Genomic DNA, 17024 nt, shown 5'->3' with positions numbered 1-17024 from the left:
CATTAACTCCAAGCCTTTCTGGCCCTAAGAGTTCAGTGAAACAAAATGGAATTCTCCATAGTTGCCTAACCGATCCCGACAGCATGGTATAAGGTGTTTGCCACTTTGCCTGACGACTTGACATGGGTAGCTAGGCAAGTACCTGCTGGATGCTCCGAATGCTTCAACCTTGCAGTCCTGGACGGTCCAACATCCAGTCCGCAAGGACTCAGCCACACACTACCTGTATCCGTTTTAAGCTTTGGGCGGCGATTAGGACAGGTCGGCGGTCGACGGTCGACGGGCCTAGAACCAGCCTTTGGAGCTAACTCATTCCCCATCTTTCGGGAGGGCAGATTGTGAGAAGCGAGAATACGGGCATTACTGACATCCTTCGCGTCCTTGCGCCAGCGCATCCACCACTATGATACCGACGGTGATTATCACAGCGAATGATGGGCATATGCTGCGAAGGAAGCCCTCACCGCCGCGATGGCGGAGCCAGACGGTCGGTGGTATGAACACGTGCAACGTGAACAAGATCGTCGCAAATGCATGACACAAGCCAACGATAGCATGTGCGAAATAGCTACCTAGGCTTATTGTAACCAAGTCTAGGTTAGCAATAGCTCTCTAGGCTATAATTAACATGAGAAAGTGGTTTTTGCATCTCGCAGAAGCCGGACGCTGCGGAGATTTCCTTCTGCGACGTGCGCCCGGGACGACCTAACGCAGACGCAGAAAGAAAAAGAAGAATCCGGGTAAATAGCCTTGTACAGCTGAATTCCACTGCCGTGGGGCGTTTTGCGCGGTGGGAATCATCAAGAATGCGACTAGTTATCTTTGAACAAGCGTGATGTACAGCTCCTCCCGAGCAACAGCAGCGACAACGCCCGGTGTCAACCTCTCAGTAGAGAGTAGCATCGTAGTCCAGCATCTGAGGGTTACGGACACCACCTGGAACGTGCAGTCCAATGCGTACCGGGTACTCGAGTAAAATAGGCTACTCGTAGTCGTTCTTCGTAACTACGTGGTACATTTCTGTATATCGCTAATCTGACTTCTAATTCGTCGCTCGCTTGCAAGCAGCCGAACAAAGCCGAACAGAGCCGAAAAGATTGGCCAAACTCTCGAAGTCATGTTGTGCAACTCTCTTGAAACGAAGGACTTTACTTCCGGGCCCTCTGGAAGCGTGCTCGTAGTCTGACGAGTTACCCGGAAAGCTCTCGAGTCAGGATCGAAGGACATCGAAGGCGGCACGTGGAGTGATGAAACAATACGCCTCCGAACCTCCGTGGTATAAGCCATGAAGAGGGCCTGTCTTGCTTTTATGGTTATCGCTGCTTTAAGGGTCGGGTTTCAACAAGAGCAGTCACAAGACCTCAAAGCGTCAGGCTAAAGGTCAGTATAATTTGCCTTGGCGGTGAGGCTCTTCGAAGATGCAGTGGCAAATTCGACGACACAGTAAGCTTCGTGGTGGCACATGGAGTTGCATGACCGCCATGACGATATGCGCTGGCAACGTGAGGTTAGAAGCGAGGCTTTGTTCCATTGTCAAGGCGGACTAACCTCAACACTAGAATGATAGCGCCCGTCTCGTCTCACGCTACGCGCATCAGTTGAATTGTGAATGCATTGCGTAAAGCCACATAAACCAGTTGATCCGAAGCCGTTTGACACCGGCCCGGTCCTATACGGAGAGCTAACGGTATGCCAAGGTGCCGAAACTCTTCGTATGCGCAGTTGTATTTCTGGAATGCTATTTGTGCATGCGCTTTTGAGCCTCAAGTGGGGCAGAGAAATGCTGTAGCAGTGTCAAACCCTTTCTTTCACTAGAAAGATGGCGCAACGGAACAGGCATTGCGTGCGCAGATAAATGCCGCTGCATGCGGGGTCGAGGCGCGTACACGTGCATTGCTTTTTCGCTTGTCGGGACTAACGCTCAGTTCGCAGCAGCGACAACGTGCTTTGGAGCAAATCCTCGGTCGCGTAACCTGAGGAATTTTAGAATCATGTAGCTCAGCACAGCGGGAGGTAAAATGAATCGAAGAGGCGCCTGAAACATCGGAGGGTTGTTCCACTCATCGAATCATTGCTTAGCCATGATCCTGCTCTATTCGCCAAGGGCTCGCATGCTGCTTGCATACTCAAGCAGGCTCTCGCTCAGCTCGGCATGGTAGCTGCAGGCGCAAACTTGAATGGATGCAAGTCGTCAGTTGCCCAATCGTCCAATGCCATGTAAAGCGCCATGAGTGACGAGGCGCGCAGCCCACAGCTGAGCGCAAGCGGTCGGCGGTCGTTCCTTAGAACCGCTTCCGCCAAAAATTGAAAGCTCGAAGTAAGAGCTCCACCGAGCCTGCGGGCCATTGTTAGCTTCTGAATGAAGCCCACCGTCTCTGATGATGTCCAACAATCAAACTCCACACGTTGTGCGCAAAACGTTGTTGATGGCGAGGTATGGTGTGGTGGCTTGCCGGCAGAGCGGCCCCAATCCATCTTCAGCGCAATTTAGCGCTTGGTATCCGCAGCCGATCTTCGAGTCGGTATACGAGAGTCTCAGTCCCAAGAAAGGTTTCGAGGCGGTAAAAATTGTACCAGATCATAGGATCGGAAAAGTGCAGCTTTCCGCCCATGTTACAATACCCGGGAGTTGATATTGAAGCCCAAGAACTTACGTTAGGTATATAAGGATGCGTATCGGTATGCAGAGTTGACGTGCCCCACACCGAGGTGTATGTAGGCATGATAGTGAGCTGCAAGCCATACATGCACAGTCGCACCCTTTCCATATTAAAGCCGGATGGCGTTTGAAGATCTACTCGGATCAAAAGGGCCAGGAGCCCACCGTTGTGACCCTAAGCCTTCCGTACCGTCCGATTCAACCTAGCAGTTGGCCTCGTCGCGGACCACTGCGTACACCAATGGCACTGTGATCGCTGCTTTTACCATCAGCCGTGCCCTGCGCACATGACTACCGAAGGCGTCCTCTTGCGGAAACTGAGCCCGCTCAAATCCGATGCGAAAGGAGAGACTCCGGCTTAGACGGCCACGTATCGTCACTCTTGTCCACTTAGGATCGACTTATTGGAATGGACGGGAATTTTCTGCTGATGGCTCCAGGAATAGTCGACAAGTGTACTGGACGCTAGCGCAACGCTGTCCTTGCTCGTCACCAGGTAGGCAAGTAGGCAAACGGGCCCACTTCCAAGCTGTTGGCTGAACCCGCGGTATCCCATAGCAAGACCAAGCTCTCCGAGGGACCATCTCAGTCGGCTAGAGATGTTTCGTAGCTCTCACGACGACAACGGCACGTCTGATGGTGACTCGGAGTAATGTGGGTCTGGGGCTAACTGCATAGCATCCCTGGTCATCGTAGTCCTCCTCACAGCGCAAGACCATAAGGTACATACCACCCATCCGCCCCTTGAGTATTCATCTGCAACCATCGGTCGTACCTCGTCTTACTTTTCCGCGCCTTCGCTCGATTGCATACCCACGCTTTCCGCTGCCCATATCTTACGAAAATACTCGAGTCGAATACAAAGGCTGCTGCCTGCCACGGACAGCTTTACCAGTGCAAAACATATCTGTTGTCGAGGCGAAGAGCCACAGGCTCAATACGAAGGCTTGGTACGGACGTTCCTGTGTTCCAGGAGGCTTCTTGGTCGCTGACGCTCCGACTATTCATCACCTTCGCCAGCCTCTTCAGCCGCGCCAACCCCGAGTACAAAGCAGGCTGCCCGACAAAGAACTGCTAATTGTTCTCGACCTCCTCTTTCTTGGTCTGACCTTGAACACATCGCCAGCGTTTCCAAACTTTATCAACTAGCTACCACGGTACCGGCAAGGCTGTGGAGCACAACTCTAAGACCTCGACATCATCAGACACATTCCGTCCTCCATTGTTGGCCTGCCGCTTCATCCCCAATCGTTCATCGGACCAGTATCTCCCTTGAGCTTTTTTCGTTTCTCCGGAAGCTTAAGCAAGCGGCTTGGAGCTCACCACTGGCCTCAAAGTCGCATCGTAACGCGTCGCTCATTGTTGGACGAGATCGAAACCCGCGTACTATCGGCCAGTCATTCGCTGTATCGAAGTTAGACAACCATCCCAACAGTCCCAGTAACGTGCCGTCGTATGCTTTTCTCAGCACTCGCGGCCTTGACGAAGCCTAGTAATAAAATGGACCCATACAAGCAGCACCGGCCCCCTTCTCATACCAGGGGGCGCAACCATAGACGTTCCAACTGCAGGCACGGCAAACAAACTCCGCTGCATGAGCATTTCGGCGGCAGTGAACCTGTGTTTGAAGACAACATCTTCATCCCATCCGGCCTCGAGTCCCATGAGACACAATCCTTCCAGCAGTCGGGTACAACACCCGCCAGTGGTGGATACTCCGCAGACAATGCTATGTCGGAAGACGACCCGCTGCGGATGTGGCCGCAGGAACGAGAAAGCATGGAGCTGGAACAATTGCGGGACCATGGCAAACTGGCTCCGATGCCAAATCACGACGCGTCGAACAATCAGTGGAACGCGCCTTGTCCTCCGAATGGGTGGCAAGATGACAGAGCAATCGCTTCCGAATATGGCAATGCGCCGTTCTCGATAACACACAACCATCTCGCGCACCGTAGAACATCCGGTGTAACGGCTAATAACATCCCAAACTCTTCTACCCAAACTGCGAATCATTTTCTCCGAGTAGACAAGGCTTTCGATAGCCGGTCGTTTCAGAGTACTGGACTGACCAACTCTCACCCCTTGGGTCCGCCAACGGACCTGGATATGGCACTCTTCGATGTTAACACTCAACGAGAACCGTGGTCACCTTACCACACAGCCGGTGTGTACCGGGCGCCAGACATGGCACTTCCATCGGATTGGCACGATATTCCGAAGACAACACCATCGGCAACAGATCATGACGAGTCAGGATCAGGTTACGTCGGTGACGTTTTTACTCCACTGACGTCAACAGACTACGCCAGTGAGCACATGGTCGACAGCGGAGTAACCGAACGTCAAGCTCTAGGGACCTTACAATATACAGATTCCAGCCAATTCCCGATCTCTTTTGCTGGTGGACCTTACGGTCCGCCCTCTCAGTCTTTCCCTATCCATATTGAGAGGTCTAGGGCTTTGATGGAGACTCCTTCAACTCCGCCAGGATCTTCTCATTGGGGTTCAGGCGGTCTAGCTGTACCAATGCAAAGAATCTCTTCCATACACTCTTCTGCCTCTGAAGCGTCCTCGACCGGTGCCCCTCCAGTTCATACCCCGGAAATGATGTATTGTGACGAGAGAGACTGCAGACAACCCTTCACTGGTCTCTATCGGAGAGGCAACCTGGCGAGACACAAGAGGTTGAAACATGGAAAAGGCAAGCCGTATGTGTGCGAGGACCTCACATGCGCCAAAGAGTTTCGACGACAGGACGCTCGACTCAAGCACTATAGGAAATACCATTGTGAGCTCGCTGCCAGTAGTCCCTTCGTGCCCCGTTCGACAGCCTCGAGGCCAGTGGCAAGCGAACAGGAAGTCGACCTAAGCAACATCTCCAGTTGGGCTGGCTGAAAATCTTTCCTAAAAAAACAAAAGGTTGGCAGCCCTGCCTTACCTATTCCTTCCAAGCAACGACGCCAAGCCTATCTCTTCAATCTTCCATCCTGCTCTTCATACCATCCTCCACCGGCAACTTTAAACCGTACGGCGGGGGCTTCGCACTTCATGACATGCAAAACTACGCATCTTCCTATGTCGTAAGCGATCGTGTCCATACAAGGCTGAGCAAGCTTCTTTATTGCCCTTCCCTGTGTTGCCGTATAATGTAGATGTAAATCGCGAACCGAACACCACGCACCCTCATTTCCTGTATGTAGTCTTCTTTCTCTTGTTTCCCTTTGTTGGCGTTCGGATACGTTTGCGATCAGTAGTCTTGGTGTTGTTGCATTTCTTGATAGGGTGTGGTCAAGGAAGCGTTGTACAGCGGGTTAAGATATCAGGAAGAGGCTCACTGCACGTCCTCGTCCAGGCAGCAGTTGCCTTGCCGCAATCGCGCCTGAGGACAAAGAAGGAGTGCCTAGTGGCTGCAATCGTTCCGAAGCGCGACGATTTCGACGAGACGGGATCGTTGAGGATGCTGAGGTCGAGGAGGAAAGGCATCGGGTAATACTGGGCGTTGGCTCAAGGTACCGAGCAAAGCCGGGCCGACCCACAGTACAAGTGTACCATGACACGTCCCTTGCCAATCTGGCAACAGGCACCTCTCCGGCATAACTACAAGATGCGACAGGCTCCATGTCGATAGCTGCCTACGCTGGTCAATAGAACAAGGCCACCCCACCCATCAACGTCCGAGATGCTTGAGGGTTGTTTTGGCCGAAACTCCGATCGCGCAAAATAGGCTTCCGGCTGACAGGCCTTGATGAGACACGATGCGATTATAACGGCAGTTCGCAAACAGACGACAAGGGGTAGCACAGGTTACACCCATGCCTCTCGCGTTCTCGTACCTCAATGCCCCGACGAGGATAAGGCCCGAGTGTCGATCTGTTCAAAGTGAGGCGAAGGTAAAGGTAAGTGAAGGTCGTCAAGCTCCTATATCGCGAATGTTAGCTAATGTGCTGTTGCTTTTGCCCACAGGCCTGTGACATGTTTCAGGCAGACGGCTAGCCATCTGTCCTTCCAGAGCGGGACGCGTGCGGTGGCAGGCCGAGCCTCCTTTATATGACGGGAGGGCTCTTCCAGAGCTGACTGTCTACAGTGGCGTAGTGCATCAGGCGACCGATTTCAATAAGCTCGTCATCCATAGGCAGCCGTAGGCATCTATAGGCCGCCCCGGGACTGCGTAATGTCACTCGTCTCGCTGTATCATCCTTCTGTGTCCTCTCGTCCCGTCTTCACGCCAATGACATTCAATAAAGGCTGGTGGCTAAACCCTGATCGTACAGGGACCACTGGTTGTGTTTGAGTCATGGCTTCCAGACTCTCGACTACAGGTACGACTGTTCTTAAGGCGGTTTCAAACGGATTCGCCACGATTGTTGCCATGTAGGCCACATACGAAGGTGGAGGGACGTGTTGTTGGTGAGCTTGGATGTACTGGATGGTGAACTGTTGAGTTCATAGGCGGATCACATACCTAGCATTCTTTGGGTATGTAGAATCGAATACCATCCACCGTCGCAGCTGAGCCCCTTTACGTGTATGCAGCTGTTGCGTTCTGACTGAGCTGACCGACGCTCATGGCAAACGCTCAGACGCATGGCCATATGCATGCCTGTTGACGTAAGTTGCCTCATTATTTAGTGGCAATTTACTCTCGCAATCTGACGCGTAATCCGAAGCCAAATTAAGAAAGCTTCTGGGTGTCAGAGTGGTGGTGGTACTGTTCGACGGAAGCGCGCCGCCACTAGTGTGGCGGTGTAGCGCAGGGTAGAAAATCTCGACATTATTAGCTCACTACGGTCGGTCAGTCCGATACGCTTTAGGAACAGAAGTCGAGAATAAAATCGATTCTTATTCTAGCTACCAGATTATTCCTTTTTTTTCCCCCTAAATTGCCAGATAGGTGTAGGCCTGTCGATGACTTTGATGATGTGTGCAGGCCTGTATGTGCACGTCATGTGCATGCTTCTTAGCCTATTGCTTGCGGTTACAAAGCGAATTCTGAGCACTTCGCTGTCAATCCATGATGCAGGCGACTCGTCGACGTGTGACGAAAGCTGTGACTGTAGTGATATGCCCATGTCAATTTTCTTACGTCACCCTCCAATCGCTTCTCTAATTCATCGGGTACTGTTCGCATTGCAGGTAGCATCTCCCGTTGAACCCAACCTGAGTATTCATAATGCCCGAATTATGACTCTGCAATGTCTTCTGCCCTTTCGATTCATGATTGTGAAGCCAGTTGTTCTCGTAGCTTATCGCTCTGCTGCGTGACAACCGACAGCCCTAGACTGCTAGGCAGTACTGCTTAAATCCCAACTGAAGTGGAAGGTTAAGATACACATGATACCCGTGTAAAATTACGATCTCATAGCTACCAATCCCCTCACACTTCACTTTGGCATGACACAGTGCTGTCGCATATGGTCCACCGATTAGGAGAGGCCTCGGGATACTACACACATATCCTCGTGAATGTTAGAGCCCGAATGACGCCCTCTTCAAACTTTCAACAGCGCTGTGTTACCTCCAACACCCGAGATACGTCACGCAATCACTGGCCGCTGTCGACACTATCCCAACTGCTTCCTGTTGGGCTAAGGGAACTGCATCCTGTAAATCCAACTATTCTCTCAATCTCAGTTCCCCATCGGCTTTACTTAAACAGTGCCTTAACCTTAACGAAGTACTTCATATCCCTAACAACTAACCACGAGGACTGTTCAGTACGTGCCAAACTGATAGCTCAAGTTTACGCCTCCCAATGGCGGTTGTTCGGCGCTAGGATTGTAGCTGGACAGGCGACTACTCATCAAACCTTAAACATCTATTTGGACCTCTTGAAAACATCTCAACGCCTACGTTAGAGTGTATACTTTTGAAGAGCTCTTCATCAGGTGAAGTGAGGCAGGCATAAGGCGTCAATCTTGGGCTTCTTGGTTGGCGACGGGTACCTTGTACCAGCTACCTCGGTATGCACCCCACTGCGATGCTGCCTCATTCATTCCTGCAAGTCATCTTGAACCAGACAAGTAGGTACCAGGATCAGTACTAGTTCCTACATCCTTCAAAAGTTGGGCTGATCAGGCGTATGAGGAGCAAGGGGAGCCACGTCGTCTAACGATGACTGGAAAATCCAAAACACCGCCAAGGAAGCGCAGCTGAGCAAAATCTGGGTGTAAGACTATCGCGGTAAACCAGTCAGCAGAGGTCTATCAAACCACGCATGCACAGTGGCGTGCGTAGTGTCGCACCGTGCCATTGGACACCTGCATAGAAGCTCGGATGATCGGTATAGATGATGCGGAGACAAATGAAGACCTTGAATTCGCTCAGGCGGTCGCACATACTACCAGACTGCACTATCTACAGCCGATAAAACATAGTCCTATCCGAAGTTTTGAAATATGGTGTTTTCAGTATTCGCGTTGTCGAGCGGTTTCGTAAATTTGCCCCCAGTGTGTGTGGCGACCTTGGCGGAAGTTCTCGGCACGTGGAAGGCGAGAAAACATTCTGAATGGGGCTGTGTTTTGCCATCAGATGCACGCGATGACAAGTGAATATTTCTCAAGAAAAACAAAAGAAGTCAAGAAAACCACGGAGTGCCCATGTTTGCATGACGTATGCATATCGTTCCTAGGTGGTTGGGCATTGAGCAGATGCCCTGTGAGCCCAGTCGAGCATGCCTTACCAGCGATGCACATTCTCCACTCACACCATGGAAGGTAAACATGCGATGCCATGGACTGCTGCTATCGGACATGGCGACGTGGCACAGCGTATAGAGCGCTCAGGCTGATGGGATGCGCCCAGAACGGATAATGACATGGAAAGCTCGTGATTGAAGCTGATACACGAGCAGTCTCAGCTGACGTTGTCATTGATGACATCGCACAGCCCGGCGCAGTACTACACTTCGTGGATGGTAGCTCCTCTTCTGGATGTTTTAGTACAACCAAGATGCGGCTGTGAAGAGTCATTAGCATTCCCCGGTTCTCCGATTGCTGACAAGCTGCGTACCGATTCTATAAGAACGCGTGGCGAACGAGGTCTAGGATGAAGGGATCGTTACTTCGAAAGAAGATGTATACGGGCGCCCCTGCACGTCCCTGTTCCTCAGGACAATTCCCTCCGACTTTTGACTATCTGGAGTACACACGCTTGAGAAAGCTCGATATCCATGACCTTCATAGATCTTTCACTGGCTGTACCAAGTTACACAGTCGGGTCGCGCTGCATACGGCGTCCCTGAAGTTCTCCAAACGACGGGGCAACTGCCTTCTTCCAAAAGTGAAGCAAGCTGCCACCCGACCGCAGATCGTCTGTTGCGGCGTCTTTCCTCTCCAGCGCAGCAGTGAGGCTGAAGGCCGAGATAGATACGCGAGGAGATTTTCGGCCGGCAAGTTGTGTTTTCGATGTGTCGATGGGGTCCTCAAAGATAGGTATCGCGTTGCGTGGAGTTGCCCCGGTTGGCTCTCTGAAACCAGGCGACCTAGCGGCGAGCCCTGATCTTCCAGCCCCATGGCCACTTCTCACTTCCTCCAACGTAGATATCCGTTCCGGGTGTAGCTACAACGGCGCTATGCGTACCTTCTCTCTGACATTCTTTAGCTTTCGTGTTCTGATAGCATCGATACCTTCATCTGTCTCTTTCTCTGCATCATAGGACCGACTCCAACCCCACCGTCACGTATCAGCCCATCACGCCGATCCCCTAAAAGCACTCAGCGTACCAACAGCCTGACAGGACCAGCACAACAGTCTCTTTAAGCAACCTGTCCCTATTTGCAAGAGTACAGCGAACATCATCGAAACATGTGCGAAGTGTTATTACAACACAAGAATGGAGAGATAAAGGAACGTGCGAATCAGAGATGACCTAGGACAACAATGAGATCTGTTACCACCATCGAGTGTCGATCAGACTGTTTTCGTGGCTGTCCTGACACGGCGTCACACCGACCGATACCTTTTACGCGACAGCGCTGGCCCAGGAGCGAGGTGGATATGGTGCTTGCGATAATGCTTCACGCGTGCGTCCTGACGCTTGTAGCTTTTTGAACACTCGTGTTCTTCACAGTTGTATTCGCGCTCTTCTTGGCCTTGGTCACTGCCATGCTTCAGTCGTCGATGGCGTGCAAGACTGCCCTTCGCATAGAGTCCTTTGAAGTTGGCACTGCAACCAAACGCAGGGCAGTATAGCTGTCCTTCTCTTAGCGTTGATGATACGCGACTCGTATATGTAGCTAATGGACAGCTTGGCGCATATGTAGGGATGAGAAGGTCTCGCTGGCTTCGTTCTGGGTCCGGTCCGCTATACCGAGTTCAGCAGTCATTCATTGCTTGCGACGGATATCCACCTACCTAGAAAGGTTGTTGTAGGATGACCAACTGGATGCTTCCGCAGACGTTTCTGCATAACCAGATCTTCTCTCATACAACCGGCTCGGTGCGGACTCGACCGAGCGTCCCGACCAGCATTGGACTAGGGAAGGGTGGTAATACCTCGTTGTAGAAGGATGCAACTCTGATTGATCTTCCATCCTGTCGTGAGACAATACAGTACAAGACGCTCGTGATGCTGGTATGGTCGCCACACTATGGGAATACGATGCTAATGTACCGGCATGTCCCAAATTACCCACTGTTGGACTTTTAGTAGGCAACGCAATGTTGGCGCAAGGTATCGCACTGTCCAGATGAGCAAGACCTGATTGGTGATATGGCAACCCTAATGAGTTCCAAGGTTCGCTGGTGAGTCTGTTTTCTAACCACGGTTGTTCGACATCGTACCGTGTTGCCAGTTGGTCGTGAAACGTCGAATCGTTCCTATCAACGTGTGTGTACAGCACAGAGTTTGGATCTTCGTTACATTTCCACTCTTCGACCGCACCTTGCTTGTCGACGTTTATTGCTGGTCGTTCAAGGTCTCGGTTTACCGCCTTGTGGTATCTGGCTGGTAGTTCTTCAGAATCGCCGATCGCACCGAAAACATCCATCTCCGCAACGTAACGTCGACGTGCATCAGGTCTGCCAGTACATTCTCGGCCACGGGGTACATTGTCGTATGCCATAGCGCGATTCTTGATGCGTAGTGTCTTTTCTATCGACGCCCCTGATCGAGAAGGAGGATTTGCGATTCTTACGCGACTCAAAGGTCAAAAGACTTGGGGTAGGCGGGGGAAGGCTGTGCGCTCAGGCAGATCCTGCTAAGCGCTGTGGGCGATGAATCCGCAAGGCCGACGATTCTAGAGGAAGATCAGTAGCAGAGAACACTCTGCATGAACGGAGAAGTCTCTTGTGTGCAACGAACAACGACTAGGAGGTACAACGAATGTGTACGTTAACGAACCGCCCCCGATGACAGCAAGGATGACAAAGAACTCCGGTAATGAGGGGATGCTTCAAGAACAGCAGCAGCACCGGACGACATTCGTGTTGCTATTATGTCGACCTTGGGTAAAAGGGACAATGTTGGCCGCCTCACTTCCCTCCGATGCGAACAGGGGAACTAGTGTCGATGTGGGCAGTGCTGACATGCACGGAAGAGAAAGTCTACGAGACGAACGTCAGGACGCATCTATTGGGCGATACCTGAGAATGAAGACAGCAAGCGGGGTGACGTTCTTCGAACGAGTCGACTCGAAAAAACGGGCCTGTGCAGCGACGCGGAAAGTACTTCGAATCACGTCGCCTCGACCTTGCTTGTACTAGCGATCAATGAATAATTACGATGCCGAGGCGCTGGTGAAACGGAGCCTGGTGTCGGACCACTGATGCTGCGTACCAGCGTACAGGGCAACCATTTTCAACCCTTCAGGCGACAACTAACAGCAGGCAAAGTCATGGAAGGATGATCCATTATAACCAGAATGCTCGCGCCATATCTCAACGACAGTACCCACGTCCGAGACCGTCTTTGGCTCCACGTTGTGATGAGCTGCAGTGAGCTGGCATGGCTGAGCGAGAGTTGTACTGCCTTGTTGCGAGTGGGTCAGCTACTGCACTTGCAAGGCAGATGGGGCAACACAAATGTTAAGGACCCCATGGGTGATGAGTCGCTGATTTGGCGGCTTTAGAACCCCTCAAAGACTTTTAGAGGCTAGTGACAGAGTTGTTTTCATGAGAAACAAGCGTTGTCCAGAGTGGAAGAGTATGTGGCACTGAACAGTACAGGCGACACTGAGAAAGAGGTTTTGAGTTGGACAGCATCCTTCAAGAAGTCGACAGAATGCGGCATATCGGCTGTGCTTATAGCACATCAACCAAACTTCCTGCTTTCACCTTGGTTGCATCCTTAGGTACGCCTATTATTCTCAATAGATGCATGGCGGATGCAGAACCGCAAGGCGCAACCTCTACGGCGATCACGCAGATACATACAACGGTCAGAGTACCCCACCCATGGCTGGTCAGGTGCGTCGTCATATCATATTAAACAAAGCGCCTACCTTGTCCTTCTCAATTTGGTGAGAGGTGGCCTTGCCTTCACAGCCGTACTGTACGAGCTTCCCACAGCGCCTTTCAAAGCCTGTAATTACTGGAAACACCCACGGCCACTCTATCTGCTCCTCATTCAAAGCATGCTTTGAAGCTCGATTATCTGAAGTCTTGAAGCACACCAACAAGTCGTACGGGTAAGCCAGCCGTTTGAAAGCTTGCGAAATTGTGAAGCGTGCATGCACATGGTACCACACTTCCGCGGATCGCAACCGCAAAAGTATCTATAGCCCTTTGGAAGGGCGAAAAGCACATAACCAGCAGCTGATATACCAATCGTCTATCAGCTATAGAGCCGCCTCCACCTTACCTGTCAGCGCTGAGCCAACAGTTCGCAACTCAGCAGTAAGGATGTGTGCATGTTGACGATCGATACAGCCATTTCAAACGCCATTTTTCAACTGAAGTGCGGGGCTTCCGCTTTCCGTTTATTGAGTGCGCCATCGCATATAGTGGTTTCCGTTGACATGGGATTAGCGCGCATAGTGGACGACGGTCTGCGCAAAGTCGCACAGCTGAGTTTCGTGAACAACTTACGAAAGCCGCATACGATTTCGGAGACCTATCTCTACCTATGAACTAACCAGGGTGGCAATAAGGAATCCAGCAAGTGCGCGCTCCCTAAAATCGTATCGAAAAGAGGCTACCTAGGTACTCTCCCACTTCATACCAATCGCCGCAGCGCTTCTACTTCTTTTTAGAACTACACGTCAAAGGGAATCAATGCTTCATATCGCGCTCTCGAGTCTCAACGGAACGGCGAATTGAACCGCGTCCAAGCAAGTCAAACTGTTTCTCTTCAACGAAGTGGCGTTAACGCCAACGGAGTTCGTGTGGGCTCCAGCTTCCAAGGATTGGCGGGTGCAGCCACAAAACGTAGCCTTCCCACATGCACTCCTCTAGGATCGTTGCCCCTCTCAAGCTGCACGGAGTCTTTGCTTGCCACCTGCGCAAGGTGCCATCTAGCCTCTGCCGGTTTCATATTGCATTTGCACATGCGCATGCATTGAGATGGTCGGATAGCGATTTTGCGCTAAGGTCTTGATGGGCTAGCGTAGTCGATCTTGTGTGGGGGCTGGGAAGGTGATGGGGCGTCCAAGATCGATTCTATTGTACCAGACCCATCAGAGACGTGTGCGCCGATTGAAGAACGAAAGCATACCATCTCTCTGAAGTTCGTGAAAGGCACGATCACAACAAGTACCACAAGAAAACCATGAACATGATTCGTGTTTGATAGATGAGCTAGGATGCGCTGACCTGTCCAACGCGAAAAGTACGCATGCTCGTTACAGAACGCTCTCAGCCTATCTGCCCGTCTGCATCAAGGCGGACAACCAAATTCTCCTCCTTTTCAACCACGGAAACAGCCTTCTAGGGGTGTCGACAGCGCTCGCATGTTCTCCGCGTCCTGGTGTCGTGGGTTCTGTCCCGATTTCCGTCATCTCCGAAACGGAAGGGCTCCTGGATTCCAGCATCCATTCTCTCTTCTTGCCATACACCTCCATAGTCGCATGGAAGCCGTCCCTATGCTCCACGACGCTCCGCAAAAGACAATCAACGAGCGCGTCAACATCTTCTAAGGTACTCATGGCTCCGAGAGTTACCCTAACTATCCCAACCGGTATCCCCTCTAGGATGTCAGCGTCGGTATTGCATCGATAGCCTGCATCAAACGCTCCTCGCAGCCACTCCGCTGTCACATCCAGTGCGCATGCGATACCTGCAGGATTACAAACGTTGCCTGTACGCACATGGATCCTACTCGCTCTCAAGGAAGCGCCGACATGCCACGGGCCAATATATGTCCCATTGCTTCTGCATACATTGAAAGCTACGGTAGGTCCTTGTGTTCGCGAGCGGCGGAAACTGGAGTCTTTCGACTGGTATATTTGGCATACTGGCGCGCCATTGTAATGAGCCATTCTCGCCAAGCGCTCGTGCAGGATCTTAGCAAGCCAACTGGCATGCTTCGAGACTTCCTCAAGTCCACCAAACAACTTGCGATGGGTTGTAATGGCATGTTTCAAAGCAAGTATATTCCGGAATGCGATTGTTCCGTCCTCTAACCGTGCATGTAGGCTTGATTCCTTGCGAACTACCCATGACTCTTCAATGCATGTCGTCATCTCTGTCGTACCGCCTCCGAAATATTTCCGCTTGTCGAACACATGGCCAGCCGCCTTCCGAACAATCAAAGCACCGAGGTCTGGAAACCCAAAGATCTTGTAGAAGGAGAGGGTGATGAAGTCTGGGGCGAAGAGGTGATTGCTTAAGTCGATTGTGGTCGTAGATACCATTGCGGCTACGTCGAGGAGAGTGTAAGAGTGCGGATGGTGTAACGACAGGCGTAATTTTGTGGCCCAATCTAGTGGAAGCCGCTCGCCGTTCATGTTCCTATCATGGGGTAAAACGTCAGTGCGAATTTCCATAGCGTGCGCAAGGTTACTTACGACTGCGCCGGATACGCAAACAACATCGGCCTTCTTGACAGAAGCTCTCCATCAAGGGCGTGGTTCCCACCGGCAAGCCAGTCTTCTGTCTCCTCGTTGGAAGCGAAGCAGTGGCTACTATGCGCCAGTTCCCGAACACCAACCAGACTTGTATGACTATTACGATGATAGCAGTAATCGAATCCCTCGTCTTGACCCGAGAAGCCTTCGGTCACTAGCTTGATTGCCGCAGTCGCATTGGCAGTAAAGACAACATCGAAGTACGTTGGGTCGGCATTGAACATCTTCAAAACCGCAAGCCGCGTTTCCTCTACCATTATGGCGGTCACACTCGGGTTGGTTGAATCAGAGTGCGGATTGGCGAGAAGGGTGCGTTGCATCTCATCGCAGAAAGACTTGAGTAAAGACTTCGGCGCGAGAGTCGTACCGCCGTGGTCGAGATAAGTCAGGTCTATCAGCTGTCAGTGACATGTGAAAGGGATGCTATACCCCAGCATACCTTTGAGCATCGGGTATTCGTATTTCCGCATACGACTGATTCGTTCATTGTAGGCTCGTCGTTCAAGGTCATCATGCCAGTGCTTACTACCAATGGCACTCATCGGTCGTCGACGAAGATCCTGGAAGCAAGTCATCCTCTCATAAGGGTATCCTTTGATCTGGGCGTCAGAAGGAGCTGTATAACCGACAATTGCAAGCAACCTATTTGGTATGCTGTCTCAGTACGGGGTAAGCATGGAATATGAACCACACAACTGTCTCCAGACCGCGAAGACTACCGCATTCGCTTTTTCTGATCACACTCTTTCCCGGAACCCGTTCGCCCATCACTATCCTTGCCGATTACAGGAAGTCACTGCAACATGCAAGAGTGCGGCACGCCTCAGTCGGGCGTAGTCTTGATTGAGATCAATGATCTCGACACTGATTTACTGTACCATGACGAGTTTGCATATCATTTGTCACAAGCCACTCCGGCCACTATATCCACTACGGGACAATCACTCAATCCAATCTATGCATTTGGGTTCTAAACAGTAGGGAGTTACAACCAAGATGCCGTCTTGGAAAGCAGTCTTTCCGTATCCTGAGTTTCTGGCCCCAAGTGTGTAAGACTATTGCAGCTAGGTGAGGCTGAGCAAATAACGACTACATAAATATCCAGGAGTAAGCCTATCATAGCCACATACATTATGGTCTTCTCCATGTCTGAGCTTACTGCCCAGCGGGCAACGGGCGTATAGTCGATGGTGGTCAGCGCCGGGTAATACTATGCCGAACAGCGATCCACCCCAAGTAGCCTCATATTAGAAGCATATGATGACGATGATGGAAAGAGTCTTGAACACTGGATCCGGAGTTGTACACGTTCGGTTATAGAAGCGCCCTCAATATCGACCCAATACTGTCTACCACTTGCC

At 51.5% G+C, this 17024-nt stretch overlaps 2 protein-coding genes across 2 annotated transcripts; one reads left to right on the top strand and one right to left on the bottom strand.

Moving 5' to 3' along the window:
• Window positions 1-4159: 4159 nt before the first annotated feature.
• On the top strand, window positions 4160-5557 carry ALTATR162_LOCUS4569 (uncharacterized protein; the record flags this gene model as incomplete). The annotated part of the gene is made up of 1 exon (XM_043312183.1): window positions 4160-5557. One exon carries the CDS (start codon window positions 4160-4162, stop codon window positions 5555-5557), a length of 1398 nt encoding a protein of 465 aa, XP_043168118.1.
• A 9226-nt stretch (window positions 5558-14783) lies between these two features.
• Window positions 14784-16112, bottom strand: ALTATR162_LOCUS4568 (uncharacterized protein; the record flags this gene model as incomplete). Its single annotated transcript, XM_043312182.1, has 4 exons — window positions 14784-14846; window positions 14905-15547; window positions 15604-16054; window positions 16103-16112. 4 exons carry the CDS (start codon window positions 16110-16112, stop codon window positions 14784-14786), a joined length of 1167 nt encoding a protein of 388 aa, XP_043168117.1.
• Between the last annotated feature and the right edge of the window lie 912 nt (window positions 16113-17024).

This window comes from Alternaria atra (genome assembly GCF_907166805.1).
Source record: "Alternaria atra isolate CS162 genome assembly, contig: 23, whole genome shotgun sequence".
Classification (NCBI taxonomy): Eukaryota; Fungi; Ascomycota; class Dothideomycetes; order Pleosporales; family Pleosporaceae; genus Alternaria; species Alternaria atra.
The sequence above is the reverse complement of the archived record's forward strand: the minus strand, read 5'-3'. Positions and strand labels throughout refer to the sequence as shown.